Source organism: Lotus japonicus, chromosome 4 (genome assembly GCF_012489685.1).
Source record: "Lotus japonicus ecotype B-129 chromosome 4, LjGifu_v1.2".
Taxonomy (NCBI): Eukaryota; Viridiplantae; Streptophyta; class Magnoliopsida; order Fabales; family Fabaceae; genus Lotus; species Lotus japonicus.
The window spans coordinates 12,153,444-12,175,677 of record NC_080044.1 but is presented as its reverse complement, the minus strand read 5'-3'; the positions used below and the strand labels follow the sequence as shown (position 1 = coordinate 12,175,677).

The following is a 22,234-nucleotide window of genomic DNA, read 5'->3' as shown; positions in this document are numbered from 1 at the left end:
TTTGATCCCTTCTTATTTTAAAGCTTTTGATTATGGTACCATGGAAATGGAATTAAGCTCCCTTTCTTTGTTTCCGGATCTGTTTCTGAACATCGAAGGATTTATAAAACAATTACAGCAAGGGTTAAAGGTGTCTCATTGGTCCTAGGTACCAACCAAATTGTCAATAATTGTTCAACAGTTGTGCAAATCCGATAATCATATACACACTCCATAAAACTATGTTTTTCATGCATTAAATCAATGAAATAAGCATACAAACGTGATTAGAAAGCCCAGAAACCTTTAAGTACGGAACTGGAAATTTTCTGCAGATTTCACCGACCTTGTCGCCGGAGAAGACCATTCAGACGGGGGCATATACGACGGCGATAGTCGCCGGAGGAAAGCTCATCACAGTTGTCGATTTGTCTCGTTTCCAGAAGCACGGTGGTTGTTTAATTATCAAGTTTCGAGCTTTGAGTAAGGAGAAAAACGTGTTCAAAGTGATTGATTTTCCGGCAGGTTCGCCGGAAAATGCTTAGGCTCGACGGGACGATGAATTTTTGCCCAGATTGGACGATTTCGTGCCCAGATCCTCCCCAAAAACCCCAGATTCACCCATATTGCACCCAGGGACGCGTTTGAATAGGTATCGGGAAGAATTGAAATGGTTTTTTGTGAAGAACAAAAAGATGAAAGAATAGTTGAGTTAAGAACATATATTTAAATCCTACTCGCGTACATAATGACCATATTTTCTTACTAATCGTTTTAATCCTTTAAATCAAGCACACACGATAATAATAATAATGATAATGATAATAATAATAATATTAGTTGAGAGAAAAATTAGAAAAATTAGATGTTACAATGATAATCACATATGACATAACCGCATATCATTAATTTAGGTACAAATGACTTCGACAAGCAATTAGAAAATACGGGAAAAATAGGTTACTCCAACAAAAGTCCATTTTTTCTAATAGGTTTAGTTACGAGCACTAACAGAGCTTGACCAAAATATATAGGAGGCCAAAGAAATGTTTCTTAACTAAACTAAATAAAAAAGGGTTTATGTTAGATATATAGAGCTGCACCTGCCCATTAAAATGAGGCTAGATCAAGATAATTGAAATTACAAATATTTGTAGAATATTTACTATACATTGGTTTATCCATTAAACACCCTTCTTTTTACTTTTAAGGGTTTCCACCCAATGTTCTATCTTTTGTGTCTAATAATTAAATGATGAATTAAACATTTACTCACTACAATGATGTGCTTGTTTGGTTTACAGTTTTTAAGTCCGTTTGAAGCCTTTCGAAAATCTGACCTTTTGAAATCCACCAGTTTGGTAGGCAAATGTGCTGTGGATATGAGGAGTACTTACACCAGCTCGTGACATGTTGTTCATATGCAGAATATCTGAATCATTCATTTTCCTGTGAGCTGCTATCATGCCACACATTTTATCCTCTTCCAAGACATGATTGTGCTCATCAGTAAATAGCTTTGCATACCACCGACCATTTGAAGTATCCACATGTACCCTAAATTTGGCCGTGCACCCGCACCTGAAATCTGCCCTTGATTCACGTTGACGTTTTTCCAAAGTCAAACCTCTATCTTCACGCAAGCCTTCTCTATGACAAACAAAATTGCGTTGTATAAGTAACCCTTCCTTGTTGTGAATCTTTCTGCTTTTCCTCACCGCAAACCCATTTACTCGTCCATACCAATGGTAGAAAAGATACGCCACCTCACTATCCAGAAACTCATAATTCATCAAGTCAAGTGGAACCAATTTTTTGAGATCTATGCCAAGTATATCTTGTAGGGTATCAATCTTCAGTACACCATGAACACCATTAGGCAACGGAACATTCATGTCCTCAACGTGGGCGTTCCCATCTTGTTCACCATCACTGTTCATCTCTTCTCCATAACCATAGTAATGGTCTGACTCGTCTGACGAATCTGAAGCAGTGTATGGTGACTCATACAAATCTGGATGGTCAAACTCTTCACTTCCAGCTGAAAAATTGGAGTATGCATCTTCTCCAATATAATCTGACCCATACTGTGTCCCATCATCATTCGTTGTACTCCCATCATTGACCTGTTCATTAATATCGTAGATTGGTTCAATAATCATCAAGTTTACATTCAGTCTTTATCACTCAATACACAACATCAACTTAACAAACCTGAATTGAACGTTCTTCATGACTCACTTCCATTCCTCCTTCAATGGCCTTTTCAATACCACTCCCTATTAGGCAACAAAATTAATGGCATCAGCAGAGTCCCAGAAAAATAAACAGCACCAGTTCACATGCAGTATGAGCTTCTTCTAATACCTAGTAAATCTAATGGGAATCTTTAATTGGACTACAACAGGGTTAATGTAAGAGGGGATTGTAATGCTATATATAAATTACGAACATGCACATAGATATTTAAAACACAAATATAACCCTAAACATGGAAACACATACTGAACAAGACAATAACTTATAATAATAAATGCAAAAAAATGTCATAAGGGACTCTTATACACTGGTACAGCATCAGCCCGATTCATTTCATTAACGTCTTAACAACATCTATAAATGTTCATCCCTATCAATTTCTAAACTCTGCTGCGATTGGGGATTTCAGATTGGGGGTTTTCATGGTTATGACTTTGATCATGAATAAGAGTTCAGGTTGCTTAATCTACAAAAAGATACAGCACAAAGACACAAAATCTTGCCTGGCCTGGGGTTTGGGGAATGAAATGAAAACTATGCAAATCAACATCATATTAGGGCTTTTGCTAAACATCATTAACTTCAAATTGCAATCAAAGTACCAGGCATAACTAAACAAGTACATACCCAGATTTATCCTTCCACGCGATTACAGGGTATTTCCTCCAGTTCGACGGCCGCACCCACCACGCCACCGAAGGTGTCTCTCGCCGACGAAGACTCCAACAACGCCGTCGTTAACCCCTGAGACAAACTTATCACGATGGAACTATGGAGCTTTTCCACGATCAACAACAAACACCTCCACGATCCACCTGGGATTTTTGTTTCGTCAGAGCTGAGAGGGTTTTGAACAATGTTTTATTGTTTTATGTCAGTACAGTTTTGAGAATGAATATGACCGAAAATTATAATAATGGGGATACATTCACACAAGGACACCTAATCAGACTAGGAGGGACTGATCTGCAAAATTAGTGCTTTATGACCGGTCAACCCACTTTCTAAACCTACAATAAGGGGTCAAGTCAAACTGCACCACCGTGGGTCAGTTATAAAACATCCCACGGTAGGCGCAGCCCTCTTTTACTCTTGTTTTTCACACTTTAAGATTGCGGTGGGCTATGTCCTTAACTATAGATTTGGTTTTAGAAAGGTGTGTTTTGAGACAAACTATTTGCAATTATTTAACTTTTCACAAATCCACGGCTAGTAAACCTTACCTCTATTTTGTTGTTCGAGATTGTTGTGACCTTACTTTTGGTTTTGGTTTTATTGATTTTTCTTTTGTTTGTAGGTGGTCAATTGTGTCATAAATGTTAGAAGTCTCGCATTGGTTAGAGATAGAGCATAGATAGCCTTTATAAGAGTAGTGCAAACCTCAACTCTTGAATTAGTTTTTGTGGTTGAGTATAGGCCTCCCAATTTTTAATAGTAAATTTACTAGTATGGAAGGCTTTCTCTTGATTTAATTTCAACTTTGGTTCACGGTAACGTATTTGGTACTTCGGATCAAACTATATACATTATAAGATAGTGAGTGTCAGTGTCACCAAATTAATAAACAAAAAGCTTCTGGAATTGCCCCTTGTTTCGTCGGGGTGTATTTGTCATGGCCTAGGCAGACTTGAAGTCTTCAATTAAGTCTCATTTTGTATTAATTTAACCCTCTACTATTGTCATAACATTGACAGCAGAGTCAGAAAATGGTGCCACTTAAATTCCTTTAAAAAAATGTCCACTATGTTTTGAATCTGTTTCCAAAATGGTTGCTCTTGTCAAGGGATTATTCTTCCAAGCCACTATACATAATTTCTTATTTATTTTCATGTAACTTCAATGTGTGGTTTGATAGGTGGTGATTTGGGGGTATATATGAAGGATGTTCAGTTCACACTACTTTCCCCTCCTTTCATCGTGTTGATGTCATGACTCACGACTTAGCCAATTTCGTTCCCATTTCTGAATTTTTGGTAGAGGCTTGTGTATGAGTTGGGTTCAGTGGTGACCTAATAGAGTTTCTTTGAAGCTCTTACTTGAGTTCCAATTGATGTTCCAATCACTTGCTTGGCAATTGCAATTTCCTTTTATCTTAAGTTCTTTAACTTTATGAATTAAAAATGATAATATGATATCCTTGTCTGTCTTGTCTTCTTCGCGTGCATCTTGTCTTATTCATTCCCGTTAGAACAACAACATGAATACATAACAGAGTAGAAAGAAACACACAAAAGCTTTGGTCACGCAGTTCGGCCAAATTGCCTACGTCGGCGACTATAGTGCAGTTATAGTTCCGTTTATTGATTTGTTTTGAATACAATAATTAGGATTTCCGTGTTACAAGCATATATAGGGATACTAATGATCCAGTTTACTATGTATGGGCAGCTCCACGGATCACGACCCATTGCCCACTTGACACTGCCTATGAGTCATACTCAACAATTCATGTTTGGATTCCCATTAAACTCTACATTGATTCATCTTGAGGTCAACGTGTCAAGTTCGAGCTTCTTCCTTAATGCTGTGAAATACATGAAATCAGAAATCATATTTATGTTTGCTCTAACATCATACTAATCATACTCTTCATATCCTCTTTCGGCACTTCTTTTTGCCCTACACATATACAGTTGACCAGACGTGTTTCTACTTTTTAATATTTTACTTTTTACTTCTGACTTTATTTCAGTTTTTTTTTTAATTTGTTGATAAAAGAACGTTCATTCAAGTTGCTAATATGGCCCGAAAGACTTCTAGAGATATCTCCCCGCATTTGGAAGTCTCCACCTTTATTGCTTAGTTATGTTTCTTTTAGTCTTCCACTAGTAATAAATTTTTTTTTTATAAAAATGGATGTGTTGCTATTATCAGCTAGATTCTATATGAGGAACACAATTGATGGACAATGAAACTTGAATGCTATGATATAGCAGCCATCAAGGAAAAGTTTAAAAGAATGCAGCCAGATTTTGATGCCCTGTTATGCTAAAGCCAAGGAAGTCAGGGCCAAAACATAAAAGCGCCCCTTTCCAACTTTCCACACGGTGTTAACTTTCTTGGGGTTTCATATGAACTTTGTGTGATAGACACAATTCTATCTCATGTATTTCATGGAAAATCTGCTCATGAACTTTCACCTTTTAATTAGATAATAATTAATTACAGCGTGTTCGAATGCTGGTTAAATCTCCTATATTCCACTTCTCTTATCTTTACCCTTAATCTTGTCAAGTTTGAACTTTGGAAGTCATAAAATGTATTTGTAGCAAAGAAATTCAAAACATAAGATTGTGTTCAATAAGTAAGCAAACTTTAGAAGTCATAAAATATTCAAATATATATTAACGAAAAACAACCACAACAAAGGGGAAAATCTAAGCAAAAATGAAATCTTTACAAAGAGTTGTTATTGCGTTTCCATCCCAAAGTTATTACTACCTAAGCTCTCCAAAAGTAACATCTTAAATTGAAGCAATCTCCATTAACAAGCTTGATAGTTAGAAACCAAAGGTGAATAAACCAAAGAGTTTATATCCTCCCAACCAGTGCTTTGATCAGTTGAAGTCATGCTAGAACTACCATTTGCCACATCCATAGACTAAATTCCACATAAAAACTGCATCATTGATCCATCTATTTCTGGCGAGTTTACACATCCCACCAAGTCATTACTCAAATCATTGGATAAATTCCCAAATTCTTGAAATGTGTTTGCAGGGAAATATGTGGTAATGGGACCACTGTTTATCATGTTCATTGTGGATGGAATGTCACATGATGAGGACTGTGAACTCATCATGTTAGTGTATGGTTGTTGAAGATCATAGGAAAATTTAACTCCTCCTAGTTTGGTTAACAAGCTTTTCAAGGATGATACTTGATTGTTGTTGAGATCATAGTCTTGAATATTCGAAACATTATTATAATTTGCCAAGGACTGCTCTCTAGGCCAATAGGGATTTTGGCTTATAACTTCCCAATTTTCACTTTCTCTCTTGATCTCTTGATTCATGCTGCAAACTTGGTGAGCTTGAGCCTGTAATTGCTCCTTCCTCTGATTGCCTAGGAGCTTCTTCTTCAACTTGGTGTTCCAATAGTTCTTTATATCATTATCCGTGCGACCGGGTAATTGCGCTGCCATAATAGACCACCTGCATATGTATTTATTTGGAGCTATATAATAAATTTTAAGCTTGAGCTCTTAAAATAAGAAGACAAGGGTTAAAGAAAATTACCTGCTTCCGATATTAACATAGAGGCTGCAAATTATGTTGTCTTCTTCTTCTGAGAAACCCCCATGTTTAAGGTTTGGGCGAAGATAATTCAGCCATCTAAGACGACAGCTTTTCCCACACCTTTTCAAGCCTACAAGTACCATAGTTAGCATATTTGGATCGACTTTTCTTTTCTCTGAATTAATTCAATACATAAATTACTCATAGAAGTTTGTCACTAAGTTGATATTAGTATTTATAATCAATTGGAGAAAATTTTCGCTAAGTGATGTGCACAACAAACAAATTGTTGATGAATATACATGGACCTTACCAATCCTACTTGTATAGATAACATGTTTGGATCAACTTCTTTTTTCTCATAATCAATTCTAACATGAATATGAACAGTACCTATTCTTTGAGGCAGGGCTATCCAATTGCCACCGGTGCCGTGGTGGTCGATATATGTTTTGAGTTTGGCATCTTCTTCAGGCGACCATGGACCTTTCTTGACGCTGGACTTGTCACAGCAAGGAGCCCTCCCCATGTTTGTGAAATGCCTGTCTATTGCTCTAATTTTCAACTTTTCAAGTAAATCCAATGTCTATCATAAGTTGATGAGAATATGATGCATGCCGATGATATTAATAGTGGTTAGGGGAGAGAGAGGGGGCAGAGAGAAGTAGATTGCCTTGAGAAGCAAAGGGAGAACACTTTGGGATGAGTAGGAAAAAGTTTGTCCAATTTTATTTTAAAAAATGTTCTATTCATACCAAAAGAGAGATAAATGAAAGATATGATTTTCTTTTATTTTTTTATAGGTAAATGTTAGTTGTTAGTAATGTTAGTAAATTAATTTCTCATGAGGGTTCGAACCCTGGATCCTGGACCCTTCATCCCACCCAACCCTTATGTCCCCTAACTCTTACCACTTGAGCTAACCTTCGGGGACAAATGAAAGATATAATGAGTTATGTGATAGAAGATCAAGAGAGAGATAAAAAAAGAAAATGGGTGGAAATAATATGGAAGAGAAAATAAAGTTTGAATGGATCATAATTACTACTCTTTTCTTTTATGTCTTTTTAATAGATTTTTTATATACTCACAAGCCTATTTTTCTCTTTAATTACTATTAGAATTAGGGAGGTCTAGCTCAACCTGAAAACAAGCACAAAAGTTGAAGTTGGATCTACCCTTTTTATAAACATTTGTTTGGTTAAATCTCTAGCCAATGTGGGACTTCTAACACACCCCTCACGCCCAAAGCTGGGCATCTGGAGCGTGAAATGAACATCAACGGGTGACCCAAATATGAGAGGTCTCTACAACAAATGGATGTTTTGATACATTCATTAAATGAATGAACCTAAAAAGTGTTTTTTGCTTATATATGTGACCGGAGGGTGTAGTTTCTAATGAAATCCTAGCACACTCATTATCTTTTTTTCAAGGACTGTTAACATGATTCTGTTAGGTGCCCACTAGGGTGGGTAAGTTATATATTGGTCCACCGGTGGACTAGGCTTAAAAACCGTTAGATTTAAGAATCTAAGAATATTCTTTATTTAAATGGCTAGGATATGATGGATGATAATAGGGTGAACGTGTAAATAGACCCCTCTTCTTCTTCCCCCTTCAAACATAGCATTTATAATAAAGCTCGAGGCTGTTTGAATTTTCACTATCATGGGCTTAAAAAGCAGACAGAGATTGTGTAACAAACAAAAGTTTCCTAATTTTTAATCTAGGGAAAGAAATGGGCATTGTGGTAGTCCATCATCTCTTTTCTCCTCGCCCGTAGTCTTTCTTAGAATACTAAATTAACAATTCACCTATTTTTCAAGGAGAAAAAAGTAGAAAGAAGAATTTAGGGATCCATTTTCTTCTTAATTTTTGCATGACCAATCGTAGATCCAGTCATCCAGGTATTGGTTTTGAAAGCAAGAGTCTTTTTGACATGCCTCTCCTATCTTCTAATATTCAAACAATTAAAGCAAAAAAGTTTCTAGAACATCTTGCATATGGTTAAAGCCTTTGAAGGCCTTAATTTCTGTGTAAATTGTAGACCATTATTATATCACTCTTAACTTTAATCAACAATCACGTACATCAACTCTAAATTAAAGAGACGACTTTGTCAACAATCTTAAAATGACGAAGATTGTTATGAAGGAGGACTAAGCAAAAGTGAAGGCTGGCTTCTATAGCAACAAAACTGGAAATGCTGATCCATATATGCCAACATGCATGACAACAGGCTAGTCAGTGTCAGCGACATAATGAGCAGAATAAGGTTTGCTTTTTCTTTTCTCAAAAAAAAAAGGTTTGCTTTAGTTGACTTCAACCTCTACAAGTATAGTCTTGGTTACTTTAGTAGTGGTGTGAAGCTTTGAAATGAACATGGAGGATACAAGTCAAAAAGTGAAGGATAGGACAAATTAAGTTCCCCATATCGCATTTTGGAGTACAAATGAAAACGTGAGCTAACCAAAATTCTATCCACATTGATGGTGGCATTCTCACAAACGCAATGAAAAAATATATTATGGCAAAATGATATTTATCTGTCTTTTTAATTCCCTTATTATAAAATCTCTTCACACCATTTTCTTTGGCACTGAAGTTATTTCTTGTCATAATTACTCTTCCTAAACTCATATTCTATACCAACAAAGTGTTGGTTTGTTGATAGACAAATTAGATTATCATCCTATGATTGATGACGCAAGTTAAATTGCAGCTGTTAAAAACAACTAATAACCCGTATGTCTATTAGTCGCCGAGTGAATCTTGAATAATAGAATTATTCTGGATACTTAGTTTTAATTAATGATTATAAGTTATAACTTCTGAATAGATCTCATTTTTCACAATAAGCAAGCATTCTTACCAAGTGCCATCCCTATTGTAAATAGGGGACACGTATGTAGGATAACCTTTTGTTTCCAAGAACAATAGAAATAAATCATCATATAAAATTTAATGATCATATAAATATTTAAATAAATCAAGTAACGATGTTATGTTTATAATTTTCAATATCTATAATCATTAATCAAAGATAAAGATTTACTACTCGCTCACAAGATAAAATGATTTAGTATGACTAAGAATATCTAAATCTCTAAGTAAAAAAAGACATGTTTAAGACTATGTAAAAAAAAGACATGTTTAAGATATTATTTCATTAAACTTGGTCGATTAATTTTTCATGACCTTAAAAGGTATAAACTCTTGTCAGCAACTTCTTAAAAAATTCAACCTTCATCAGCAAAGCATTGACACAATACAATGCAAAGTAAGAACCAGCCAGAACATTTACAAGAGCTTCAGACAATAAAATCACTAATAATGGCTACGCCATGACATTCCGCGCTCAATCAAAGACTCAAATCTGGAGAGTTTCAAAGCAACAAACAAAACCATGCCAGAAAAACTCGCTCAATCAGAAAAACCAACCTACTGTATTTAAAATTTTCTTCTTTTTTTTCTTAATTCTTTTTAGGAAGCCATAATATTCTGATTTTACGAACTATTGATATCAACAGTCTAACTCACCCTAATTATAGTTTGCAACTGCATCCATAAAGTGTGTGCAGCTACACACAGCTGAGACATCCCCAAGTTATGTATCTCTATCTCTACATACACACCCAGCTCCAAGTCACCAACAAATGAGGAGCCCTCCTTTTGCTTCCTGCATGGCAAGAAGATAATGAATCCAATTTCAAAATAAGATATAATCTGAAGTGAAGATAAAAGGAGATAGTTGAGAGGAAGTACAGCCAGGCATGTATTGGTAATTGAAGCAGAACATCACACACTCCTAATATATACTTAAGTCATAACCACACTAATTTCTCATCCAACATCAGCAGTTCCTGTAAGTCAAACAACGTGCATAAAAAAAAATAACTTAGCAAAATTTATGCAGACCAAGAAACAAAATGAAACAGTGTAAATTGAAAAGACTTGGCCTGCAGAAAAAACCACTGTAAATAGAACTAAAATTGATTGTGAATACCTATCAGTGTCCAGAAAAATGTTCATTGCTTTCTTTGCATATTTCCTCTGTCTTCTCCAATATACTGGAACCCGAAGGTAAAATATCTTCTGGTTTAGTTTTAGAATTTGATTGATCAATTTTTTTTCCATTAAGATTGTGACCCACACCCAATGCAGAACTCTGCAAATTATCTTTTGGTTCTTGACTGGGGATAATGTGAGTATCAACTCTCTCTGAAGTCACTTCTGATACATGAATAACCTTATCAACCATTACTACACGAGTTTCTTCAGTGTTCCCTTGCGTTTGATTTGACGACATTAACACCTGCTGGACTTCTGATACATCTGATTGGTTTGAAATAACACTGAAAAAAAAAAATCGATTAGTAACTTCATCAATACATACTGAATCTAGACTACCTATGAATATAGCTAACAATATGCTACAAAAATTAGTTCACACGAAAAAGGTTGTACCAGAAGGTAGTGCCCTGATCTAAAGGATTTTCGGCTTGTTTTTCAGCTCTTGGTTTCTTATTCTGTCCCAGATCTACAAGTGGGTTGTCAACTTTATTGGTCAAGTTCGCCCTGCCTCTTTTCCCCCTGCCCAAATGGCGTCCATCTGACAATGAGAGGGAAGTTTTCCCATTGACATCTTTAGTCGCAGACTCATACTCACTTGTTCTGATGGCATCTTCACCTCGAGATGGTACTTCAACTATCACTTTCGGTTCTCCGGAAGAATATCCCATTTGCTGTCCTTTGCTAAAGCTACTAAGTGGGTTGTCATTTTCCATGTGCTTTTTCCCACCATTGCTAACATTACCTGTATCAGACACTATAGGTGAATCCTCTTTCCTGATAAGTGGCTTCTCAGGAGAATTTCTGAAAATTAATTCACTGCATCGTTTTATCCAAGAGAATCGAACAGGACTAGGAGGTGAAAGACCTGATGACCTCTCCACATATGGAGTATTATCAACATCTATTTCCTTATGAGAATTTAGCCGACCACCTTGTGTAAGAGTCTGATGCTTCAGGTTTTTCCTTGCAGAGATTATTTGTTGCTTAGACTCCATATCAGATCTAACCATTTCAGCAATAGCAATGTCATCAGAGACAATTTTCAAATCCTCTAGCTTCTTCAATTCTTCGGTCTGAGCAAAAATTTGAATTCTATCAGCATGCAATAATTCTCTCTGTTTTTGAAGTTTATCCCTTTGAACCTCAAGTTCCTTAATACAATCAGTTAGTTCAGCCCATTCTCTATTTCTCCGTTCACGATCCAAATTGATCTCAGTCCTCTCAGTTTCAAGCCTTTTCATCTCAAAGGAAACATGTTCCAACTCTTGTGCTGCTTTCTCCTTAAGAGCATTAATATTCTGGAATTCCCTGTTCTTTTCTTCCTCGAAAGTCTTTTCTCTTTCCTTCAAATATCTTTCCACTTCTTCACGTCTCTTTTCAATAAGGTTATTAAGCTCTTGTTTTTGCATCTCAATATCCTGCAAAAAATCTGCACGCTCTTGCTGCATCTTGCCATACCACTCAGCATGTTCCTGTGCCATCTTGTTCATGAACTTTTCTCGTTCACTGGCAAGCAACCCCAAGTCATGGGTGTACTGATTACGCAAACTCTCTTTCTCTTCCCTTAGCTGGTCACGCTCATTCTTAATAAAAGTGGAAACTTCTTTCCTTTCCTTTGCTATGAATTCTGCTTCTTTCTGCAGCTCTTCTTTTTTTTCATCAAGAAGCTCCCACTCAGCTTCAAACTTTGCCTTCTCAGCTTTCAGTTTATCTGCCTCAGCCAAAAGCTCCAACTTCTGAGATCTTACAAGGTCAATCTCTTCCTTCAGTTTCACTTCAAAAATTGACAAGTCACCTGTTTCACTTTTCATTTCCTCCAATCTCTCTTTTGCATGATCAACTTGTCTTGTTTTATTTTCCAAAGATGCCATTGACATCTGTAGATCTTGCTTTGCTTGTTCTATATCATCTTTCTCCTTTTGCAAAATGGTTCTATTTAACTCAAACTCCTTCTCAGCAGCTCTCAGGTTTTGATCTTTTTCTTGAAGGGCACTAGATTGGTCCACCAGATCCTTCTCCTTCTCGCTCAGTGACCTTGTGAGAACTTCCAACTCATGCTCCCTTTCCTGGATTTGGTCCTCCCTCTGTTTAAGATCAACTTCCTTTAATTCCCATGTCCGTCTCTTTGTCTCAATTTCACTTTCAACCACTTTGCGCTTCATTTGCAGCTCAACTTCCAAATCATGTTTTCTAGCTCTCAATATAGCTTCTTGATCAGCTGTAACTTTCTGAGTTTCATCCTACAATTTCCACCAAACAAAATTAAGAGATTAATAACAGAGAAAAAAAACTTATTTAAAATGAAAAACAAACAATAGCGAGAGAACATACAGATTCTCTATTTGCAAGCTTCACTTGAAATTCAACCAACTCTTTCTCTTTCTTGTTGAGCTCCATTTGTAGTTTATTGAGTGCCTGTTTTCAGACAACACAAATCCACATGTGAACAAGGCAGAGATAGTAAATTCTTAATATGAGTTTCAGCTTGATCCAACTAAGAAATTTCAAATATGAACCTCTTCTCGTTGTAATAGGGTGGCCTCTAATAGTTTTAGGCTGGTTTTTTCGTCATGGAATGCTTCATGTTCCTTTTCAATTTTCACTTTCATGTCCTCCAACTCCTTTTGAAGACGATTTAGTTCCTGAGACTTACTAAAAAGGTGATCCTCTCTTTGGTTGAGCAAGGCTTGTGATTCAAGTAAGCTTTCTTGTTCCTTCTGCAAACTCTTTTGCCTTTCAGAGAGGGATTGCCTCTCAAGACTAATCTCCTTATCTTTTTCATCACAACTATGAGAGAGAGGAAAAAATAGAGAGATCAACAAACTTTCAGAAAAAAACTATGAAGCTATCAAATATTTATTATCATCGATTCATTACAGATAGATTTAGACCTCCTCCAGTTTATGGAACTTGAAAATAAGTACGAAAATTAAATGTTCAGCTAATGTGTTCCTAATTGCTAAGAGGAGGTATATTATTAACTGTTAGCCCCACCATGCATTTTCTAGCAAAATATACTTACATAAAAAAATGTCTAAGTATATTAAGTAGAAGAGTTCAGCCTGGAATCTGAATTTAAAAACTGGATGTTCAAATTTCTCTATCCAAAGGCTTTTCAGAACCTCATCTTTAACAATAACATCTTTGACTAAGAAATGCTTGGGACTCCCAATGCAAACATCTCTGAACAGCCTAATCTGTGCCTAGTGCCTACATGCTCAAGATCATATAAATTCACATTAACAATCATAGTAAAATTAGAGTAATGTTACTTACACACCTCTCTTTTGAGGTGGAAGAGGTGGAATGATGAGAGAGATAGAAAGAAAAAGAAAAGTAAGAGAGAGAAAGTATGAGATGTGATAGATGGTAAGAGGAGAGAGATAGAAACAAAAAGAGGTGGAAATGAAGTGTTTTAAAAATGAGGTGTGTATATATCATTACTCGTAAAATTAACATACTCAGACTTGAAAGATATCATTTGCCTCCTGAGGTTATCTTCACGTGCTTCAACATCATGAAGCTTCCTTTCTGCAATGTTGTTGTATCTGGTAGCCTCAGCTTGCAAAGATTCCGCAGCACGCAACTTGGCTTCAGCATCTGTAAATTTTTCCTGTGCTTCACCAATCAATCGGTGAGCTTCAGCAAACTTACTCTCAGCTGCAACTTTTGTTTCAGCACATTCAGTACGCATCTCATGCATGGCCTTCTCGAGCTGCAAAAGAAACAAAAAAAAATACCCTCTAAAAGTTTGAGTAAAACAAACATTTGCATGGAAAAAGCTAGCTTATATGGTTTTGCAAAGAGAGGGAGGATTATTAAACAAGCTTACACTTGCTATGCATGCATCTTTCACACCGATTGTCTTCTTTAAAGTTTCTTCCCGTTTCCTTGATTCAGTTAATGCAGATTTATTCATGGCAGAATTGTGTTTGTGCAGTAACTCAGATGAATCAGTCAAGGTCTTAACTTCATCATACTTGGAAGCCAATTCCTTTCTCTCCAAAATGAGAAGGCCCATGTGGTGCTGGAGATCATATATCTACGTAAATATAAAGGTCAGACACAAAGTGAAAAAAGACAGGAACAATGTTTTACAGGCAATAACAACAAAAAATGGCTATACAGTATCCTATAACAAGGAGACACCCCATAAATATTTTATAGAGTAATCACTTGAAAATGTAATTCAGTTTATGGGGGATAAGGGTTGGCATGAGTCATAAGTGATAACAAACTATTTTCGAGTACTAGGAAAGATAGCATGAACTCACTTTCCTCAATTGCATTTGTAAGTGAGTAGAAAAAATAATGGCAAAACTGTTCAAGTGACAAGGAATACATTGCAACTGAAAAGAAGAAAGCAATCAAAACAGAATAATTAACATTGTATCTTGTAAGATATGCACCAGGACGAACAACCACTGAAGGAAAAAATGGAAATATCAAGAGTAATATTAGTAGATGACCAAAACCAACTTCAATATATATAGGTACATGCAACGAGAGAAATCTCAATCTAGATATTACTAGTTCCCCAGATGAATTACTTGATTATACAAATACAAGTTAAAAAGTTACTTCATCACAAACCGTCCCCGAAGGTTAGCTTAAGTGGTAAGAGCTAGGGGACATAAGGGTTGGGTGGGATGAAGGGTCCAGGGTTCGAACCTTGAGGAGGACTAAATTACTAACAACTAACATTTGCCTATCAAAAAAAAAAAAACTGCATCACAAACCATCTCTAAGACCTTTGACATAATTACCGGCTCAAATAACTAGGAACCTTCCAAACTCTTACGCTACAAAGGACAAACTGTAAGTGTTCAAAATTTAAACTTGTTGGTCTTTTGATCGGGTATCCTTACAGACATACCAATGTGACTAATTCCTTGGACTGGAATTGGTTAGTATGTGAATTCCTTTTTCAACAACATTGAAGCTAAAGTTCACAGTCCACTACCACTCACAACCAACCACTGGTTGTCTGAAGTTTAAATTATCCCCGCAGCAACGTCAATTTATGATAATTAAATCGAAACATAAAACACACTAATTCAAAGCATTCTATAAAAGGCCAAAGGGCTCTCTACATTCATCCACAGGCTCCCATCAACACTCCAAATTCGAAAACAACGAATTCCGCCTCCTATCCAATCACCACACAACCAGGTCCTAATCCCTATAAGGAACGCGACACGCGATCTATCCAGTATCCACAAACACCTAAACCCATAATTAACAAACAAACAGGCAAGTTCAAGTTCAAGTTCAAGTTCAGTCCATATAAATCAATATCATACATTGATTGACAACAACCAATCTCAAAACCTTATTAATAAACATCAATCACTTCATCTATCAAAACAATGCCAAAATCAAAAACCAAGAAAATCGATTGATTCGAATTGAATTTCACTCGATCTTACCTCAGCTTCAAGCTTAGCGATGTAAGCAACAAGCGCAGCCTTATCTTTCTGCTTAATGGAAACCTCGTCGAAGCCAGCGTCTCTGAGACGCTTCCAGATCTGTTCGTCGGAGAGAGGGCTTTTCAAAACCCTAGAGCCGGGTGTAATGGATAGCGGCTTCGATGAAGAGCTTGGAGTCGAAATCTCCATCTCCGATTTCAAACCAGATTCACACTCAAACTCGCTTTCTCGTTCTCTCACTCTATATCAATCTGCTTCTCGGAATCGCTTCTTCTTCCACCGTGTTTGGATTTTCTGGTAAACTGTGGTAATGGTTTTTTGTTGTTCTTGTTTGACAGAGCTGAAAGAAAGAAAAGCACTTTACTTTTCTAATCACACACTGTATAAAGCTCACACTGCTTTTTTTCTTTCTCTCGAATCTTGGGGACCGACGTACCGGTCTATTGGATATTAGACGACGTCGTTTTCATTTCTTTGTAACAGAAAAAATTAAATAAAACGGCGTCGTTTTGACCTTTTCTTTTTGGAATTTGTGAGTGTTTGTTTTTTCAGCTTTGAAATCTTACTGGCGCGTCTGTTACTTTGAGACAACAAAGGAAAGACAGGATATATGTATTTAATTTGTTATCTTTTGGAGAATAAGTTTCTGATTGAATTAAATATCAATTCAATTGTGATTGCTATGGTGGACAAATTTTACATATGACAATTTAATATGATTGTCTTGTGAATTCAAAATCCTGTTGAATAGGTGCTTGTCGCAGTGGTAAGAAATGATCATTTGAGTTCCTATTTGACAGTTGATTTTTAGAAGATGTACTTAGTGAGATATTTGACTTTCACCACACTCAGGAAAATTAATTTAATAATAAAAAAATGCTAATTAGTTTTTTTGGTACATTGAAAAGAATTCATATATTTAATATCCTAAATAAATTATTATGCAATTATTGGGCTTTATATGGTGGACCAATTTTGGAATGGTCAACTAGTGATTCACCGTTAATAGTCGTTAATTTAGGATCGTCAGCCACGTTAAAAACAAAAAGGATCATCAGTTAACAAACTACTATATCTACGACTATTAATAGTTGATCACTTTAAAATTGGTTCACCGTATAATATTCCAATTTTCCAGTAATTATGCTTTTTAACTACTATGTGATAACATCTCAAATAAGCTGCAATGTGATAAGTGATAACATCTCAAATAAGTTGCAATGTGATAAGTGATAACATCTCAAATAAGTTACATTGTAATGTCCTTTTTTTTTCTTAACAAGATTTTCTTTCGGTGACAACATTGTAATTATAATGTCTTTTGGTAAACAAGAAGAAATATACATATTATTTAAATTTTGGTGATCGTCATGGGTCATCTTTTGACCATGGATAGTAAAACAATATAAATAAGCATATAAGTAGTCACTTAATTAAATTTATAAAAATAGGAGTCGCATGTCCATAATAGAGGCTCAGTGAATGCTTTCATCACCTTCTTTTTTGGTCACACCTTCCATCACCTTATCTTTCCAGCCCATTTAAAAACAAAAAACAAAAAATGTGGCCCTCTTTCCAACCCCCTCTTTTCGAAAGTTTCTCAGGATGAGTTACTTTTCTGTTTTAATTCTTTTTAATTGGTATCTATACAAATTATAGCTTAACTGTCAAACAAGGATATGGATTCTCTAAGTCTACGGTTAGAAAGATTACTGCAGGAGGAGCAGTTGCATTTTCCACCCGTGGATCACACTTGCTCATTTACTTTATCAACATTTTATTTAACTACAATTAATATTTAATGGCCAAGATTCATGCTGTTGAAAAAACAACCGTAGAGGATCTTATTCCATCAATCAAATGTTTGTACTTGTTACTTGATGTGTCAACTTGGTGGAATTACCACATTAATGTAAAAGAAAAATGTCCTATTTAATGTTGGAATCAACAGAAAATTTTGAAAAGGGCTTTTAAGAGTGACAGGAGGCCCCCTAATTGAGCTTTTGCTTCAACCAGCCACTTGAACATCTAACTGTCCTAACTGTGGAACTCTATGCAGGGCAACTGTGTCTTGAGTTCCTCACCTAACTCGCCTTGGAAGTCAGGGGGCTAATGTTCATGCACATGAATTAGGATTCTCTCATGTTACATGAAAATGATAACCTAAACATTGAGTTTATATATCACATGTTTATCTGCACTATCATGAACATTAGATAAAACGGTTCCTCTCGTACCAAACAAACAAGTTTTGTTGAGCTATACAAAGTTACAAACAGTGGGAAAGCATGTAGCAAGTCAAAAAAAAAGAAAATCTACATTATATATCGAATACAGCTTTACTTTTTCTGTAGTAGTCACTGATCCAACCTTGTATTAGCTTGATCTCAGTGGCTCTCTGCTCTACCAACCAATCAGGATCATTTCCCGTTGAAGCACGTAAATCTATGTGGTGAGCACCTAAGGAACGAATAAGAAAAGAACAAATTCACTTGAAAGTTTTATAAGGAAGTTAGAGGAAATTACATTCAATAAACCAAAGCAGATGTAGCTTATAGCAATGCAACGTATATGAATGGGCGAATAGTTGATTTAACATAGGATCCATACAGCAGCAGAACACTAACAAATTCAAAATAATCAAATGCATTACCTTCTTTAGTAACAAGAGAAACAATACTTTCAGATATATTCTGCAGAACACTGCAACGGAAACAATTTGAATATCAGAATCTGGCATCAACTGTCTAGAACTATCACTTGCTGTTAACATATAAAACATCATAGCAAAGATATTTGAAGAATAAGTAATATATCACCTGCCCCCACTCCATGGATCCAATAGACCATTTGAGAAGATTATATTGCTTCCGAATTTCTTCAAGGTGGCAAGGATGTTCTTCAAAACAAGAAGTCCAGACACAAAATAACAAGTTGAGAAAGCATATCAGAATACAACTTTTTTTGGGCACATGAATATATCCTTTAATTAAGCATCCTTCATTCAATCTATCTTCTTTTTTTTCATTTTTCATTTTCTGCAAGAGTAACTAGGAAAGACAAGATTATAGAGTAACAATGCTGCAGAAATTCCATATTATAGCATATTACTAGATAACTTCAACAGATGAAGCTAAACTATAGCAGTAATTTTTCTACATTTTTTACCCAATTTACTAGGTCACCCAAATCGAAACAGTCTATAGCATTATACTTGTTCCTAATTTATTCACTCTAATATTCCTTCAGGTCATATTGATTAACCAATCGCCAACCCCTTCACAACTAGAAAAATAAGTAGCCACCTTTGGAATTTTGCTTTTCCCTACACCCCTAATATAGATTATTCACATGTAAAAATAATGTCTCGCACTTTTACTAGAAGAATGGTACATTGATTGGGTTCATCAAACATGTAAAATTGACCAAAGTATGGAAATGGAAGTCAGGTTTAACTGTAATTGTTCCCTTACATGCCCGCCAAATTCTGTAGTAATCCATTTTGGCCTTGGCTCCACTCCAAAACTCTTGATGCAATCCTCTAGGTAGGAAGTGTAGTTGTACTCATATGGTGGAAACATGCTGGACTCCTGGCTGCTAGACATTGGCATAACCATTTCAGTGCAAGCCTACGCCATGGATAAGTTAAGATGGAAAAGATCATGATTAATATGGTAACATAATTTTCAGCATTTTTCACATTATTGGGCATCAATAGTAATCCATCAACTAAGGAAAATGAAAGGGAGAAACAACATTTAACTCAAGTCAACCTGCCAGTTCCAGCCACTCAAGCCGTGTGGATCATCATCCAGTTCAAAACATTTAGCTTCTCCTGTATAATTGTAGTAGACATTCACTCCTTCATATATGCGCTCCAGGATACTAGTCCCTGCAGGACCCTGATCAATCCTTCTGCAAACCTATAAAAGAATACATATAATCATATTGATTAGCATAGGAAAACAGGATCCTTCCTGGGAATAAACTAACTCCTTTGTCCTAGCTACAAGAACGAAAATGTTCCTTGAAACATACACTAGTTAGTAATTACCTGGTAGAATCACAAAATTCAGTTAAAGAAATTTGAAGATTGGAATCATATAGGATAGGCATCTGAAGGACTGAATTAGGAGAGGGGGGAAAAGTCACCACATAAACAAGTTTGTATACGCGATAAAATAGGATATCTCATTTAATATCATGAAATTAAACTAACCTCCTTGATGGGGTTACCAGGTAAAGTCATAAAAAAGTCAGAAGGACAAGTTTGTATGCGTGATAAAATAGGATATCTCATTTAATATCATGAAATAAAACTAACCTCCTTGATGGGGTGTCCTGGTAAAGTCATCAAAAATTCAGAAGGATAAGGGTAGTTCACCATTGCCAAATAACTATATGCAGACTCCAACCAGCCAAATAGATCGTCAGTGCTTTTTAATTTCCTTCAATTAGTTTAACTAAATCAACACAACAGAAAGAATAAAAATATCGGTACCACAGTTCAGAATCATGTAATGCAGAAATAGACACATATTTCTTTGAAAAACCTTACTGGCATTGCTTGAAAGTTTTAGTCAGATGCTCAAGGCCATCATTTGTTTGACCCTTGGATGATATCTCATCCCAAGACTGTTTTATATAGGTAAAGCAAGTGGAACTTTCACGCTATTGGACAAAGAGGAGAGTAAAATCATTAGTGCACTAATTATCGCATGGATAAATATCAGAACAATGAGCAAAGACAGTTCTACATTCTGACTGACTAACTTTGAAATCATTGGAAACAATGTCGTAGAAAGTTTCAGGGGGCACAATGTTTTCAAATTGAAGAATTGGAGCCGAAGAAGCTAGTGCCCCAATAGCAATGTGAGGATACTTGAGTCTCATCCATGCTGCTAACACTGTTTTAGATGAACCACATCATCATTTCATCAAAAGAAACAAACCCACATCAATATATCAATAACCGGGACTTTGATCACATAAGAGACAGACAACCTTATGAGTTGCAAATATTTTCTCCCTTGGCACCGACACCTAACGAGTTGTCGAACATTGATTTTTCGATGATAAATATTTGCGAGCAATGCTTTATCCTCCTACAAATCCTCCTACCACTACATAAAGAATATATTAAGTGAAAATTAAGTTCATTTAATACTTTCTCCATTCAGTATGGAGGAGAATTTGTAGGAAGACCTAACATTACTCAAAGTTTATAAAAGTCCAACAATCACTTGCAAGGAGAAATAATCTAAGATTGAACATTCATCAAGAAACTGTATACTCTCCTTATAAAATTCATCAGGCCCCCTCTAAAAACTTCTCACAGAAACAATTAGAAAATGTCAAAAACCACTATAGCATGTTTGGGTCTTTTCCCCCTGTATATTAAACTTCTTATAACATATTCAATAGTATAATACATCCTGAAAACAAAACAAAACAAAACAAAACAACTAGAGTTTGTTACTTACTTCCACCATATGATCCTCCAAACAACACAACTGGGCAATCAATGGCTGAAAAATTCTGCTTCAGATCAATGAGCAGAACAGAAAAATCAGCAAGCGCTTGCTCAGCCGTAAGATAAGACAAAGTAGAAGCATTCTTATACGCCTCCTCTCTGCTCCCATAAGGCACAGACTCACCATAATATCGATGCTGCCAAACCCACATGTAAAAACCAGTTATCATCACACACTCACAAATTCACAATCAAAATTGACACACAAAATGTTCGAACTCACTTCAGGAAAAACAACCATGGCACCGAACTGAGGCGCGATTTCCCATACAAACCCGGTGTTTTGGGCGAACCAAGTGATATCACCTTCGTTCCCGCAGTAGAAGAAAATGGGCCCCGATGATCGGTCCCAGTGGTCGGTGTTGATGAGGTATCTCTGAGGGAACGGTGGCAGCTCGGAGAAGCTGAAGTGGTCGAGGCGTTGTTGGAAGTATCTGGTTTCGTAGTGGAGATCGAGCTGAGAGTGGTGGGTTGAAGAAGCTGCGAATTTCTCGAAGAATCGTGGGGTAGTAGCGGCATGCTTCAGCGCTGATGGTTGCGGTGTAGAACAGAGGAGAATGACGGCGACGGTGGAGAGGACAAGGGTGGTGAACCGGTGGTGTTCTGCCATATTTGGCAACTGGTTGTGACACTGGCTTTGTCGGATTGGCTGTTACTGTTATTTCTGGTGGGGTGGTTTTTTGTTTTTCTTTTAAATTAAATGGTCAGCACAGGCTAAT

At 36.2% G+C, this 22,234-nt stretch overlaps 3 protein-coding genes across 4 annotated transcripts; all 3 read right to left on the bottom strand.

Annotated features, from left to right (window-relative positions):
- Positions 1-5,552: 5,552 nt before the first annotated feature.
- Positions 5,553-8,101, bottom strand: LOC130709864 (transcription factor RAX3-like). The gene is made up of 3 exons (XM_057558994.1): positions 6,870-8,101; positions 6,477-6,606; positions 5,553-6,392 (listed from the first exon to the last, which is right to left on the bottom strand). The coding sequence occupies exons 1-3, from the start codon at positions 7,003-7,005 to the stop codon at positions 5,840-5,842; spliced, it is 819 nt and encodes a 272-aa protein (XP_057414977.1). The 5' UTR covers positions 7,006-8,101; the 3' UTR covers positions 5,553-5,839.
- A 1,528-nt stretch (positions 8,102-9,629) lies between these two features.
- On the bottom strand, positions 9,630-16,380 carry LOC130709863 (protein CROWDED NUCLEI 4). Of its 2 annotated transcripts, XR_009010213.1 has the most exons (9): positions 15,983-16,380; positions 14,386-14,595; positions 14,015-14,268; positions 13,070-13,340; positions 12,885-12,968; positions 10,947-12,793; positions 10,486-10,834; positions 10,245-10,342; positions 9,630-10,158 (listed from the first exon to the last, which is right to left on the bottom strand). XR_009010213.1 is itself a non-coding variant. In XM_057558993.1 (8 exons), exons 1-7 carry the CDS (start codon positions 16,169-16,171, stop codon positions 10,489-10,491), a joined length of 3,201 nt encoding a protein of 1,066 aa, XP_057414976.1. In that variant the 5' UTR covers positions 16,172-16,380; the 3' UTR covers positions 9,630-10,342; positions 10,486-10,488. The 2 variants fall into 2 exon arrangements, 1 of the variants encoding a protein (XP_057414976.1); XM_057558993.1 differs by having other exon boundaries at positions 9,630-10,342.
- A 1,814-nt stretch (positions 16,381-18,194) lies between these two features.
- On the bottom strand, positions 18,195-22,189 carry LOC130714510 (uncharacterized). The gene is made up of 10 exons (XM_057564408.1): positions 21,739-22,189; positions 21,466-21,652; positions 20,756-20,889; positions 20,541-20,653; positions 20,307-20,430; positions 19,756-19,905; positions 19,456-19,611; positions 18,802-18,881; positions 18,636-18,685; positions 18,195-18,442 (listed from the first exon to the last, which is right to left on the bottom strand). The coding sequence occupies exons 1-10, from the start codon at positions 22,123-22,125 to the stop codon at positions 18,303-18,305; spliced, it is 1,521 nt and encodes a 506-aa protein (XP_057420391.1). The 5' UTR covers positions 22,126-22,189; the 3' UTR covers positions 18,195-18,302.
- Between the last annotated feature and the right edge of the window lie 45 nt (positions 22,190-22,234).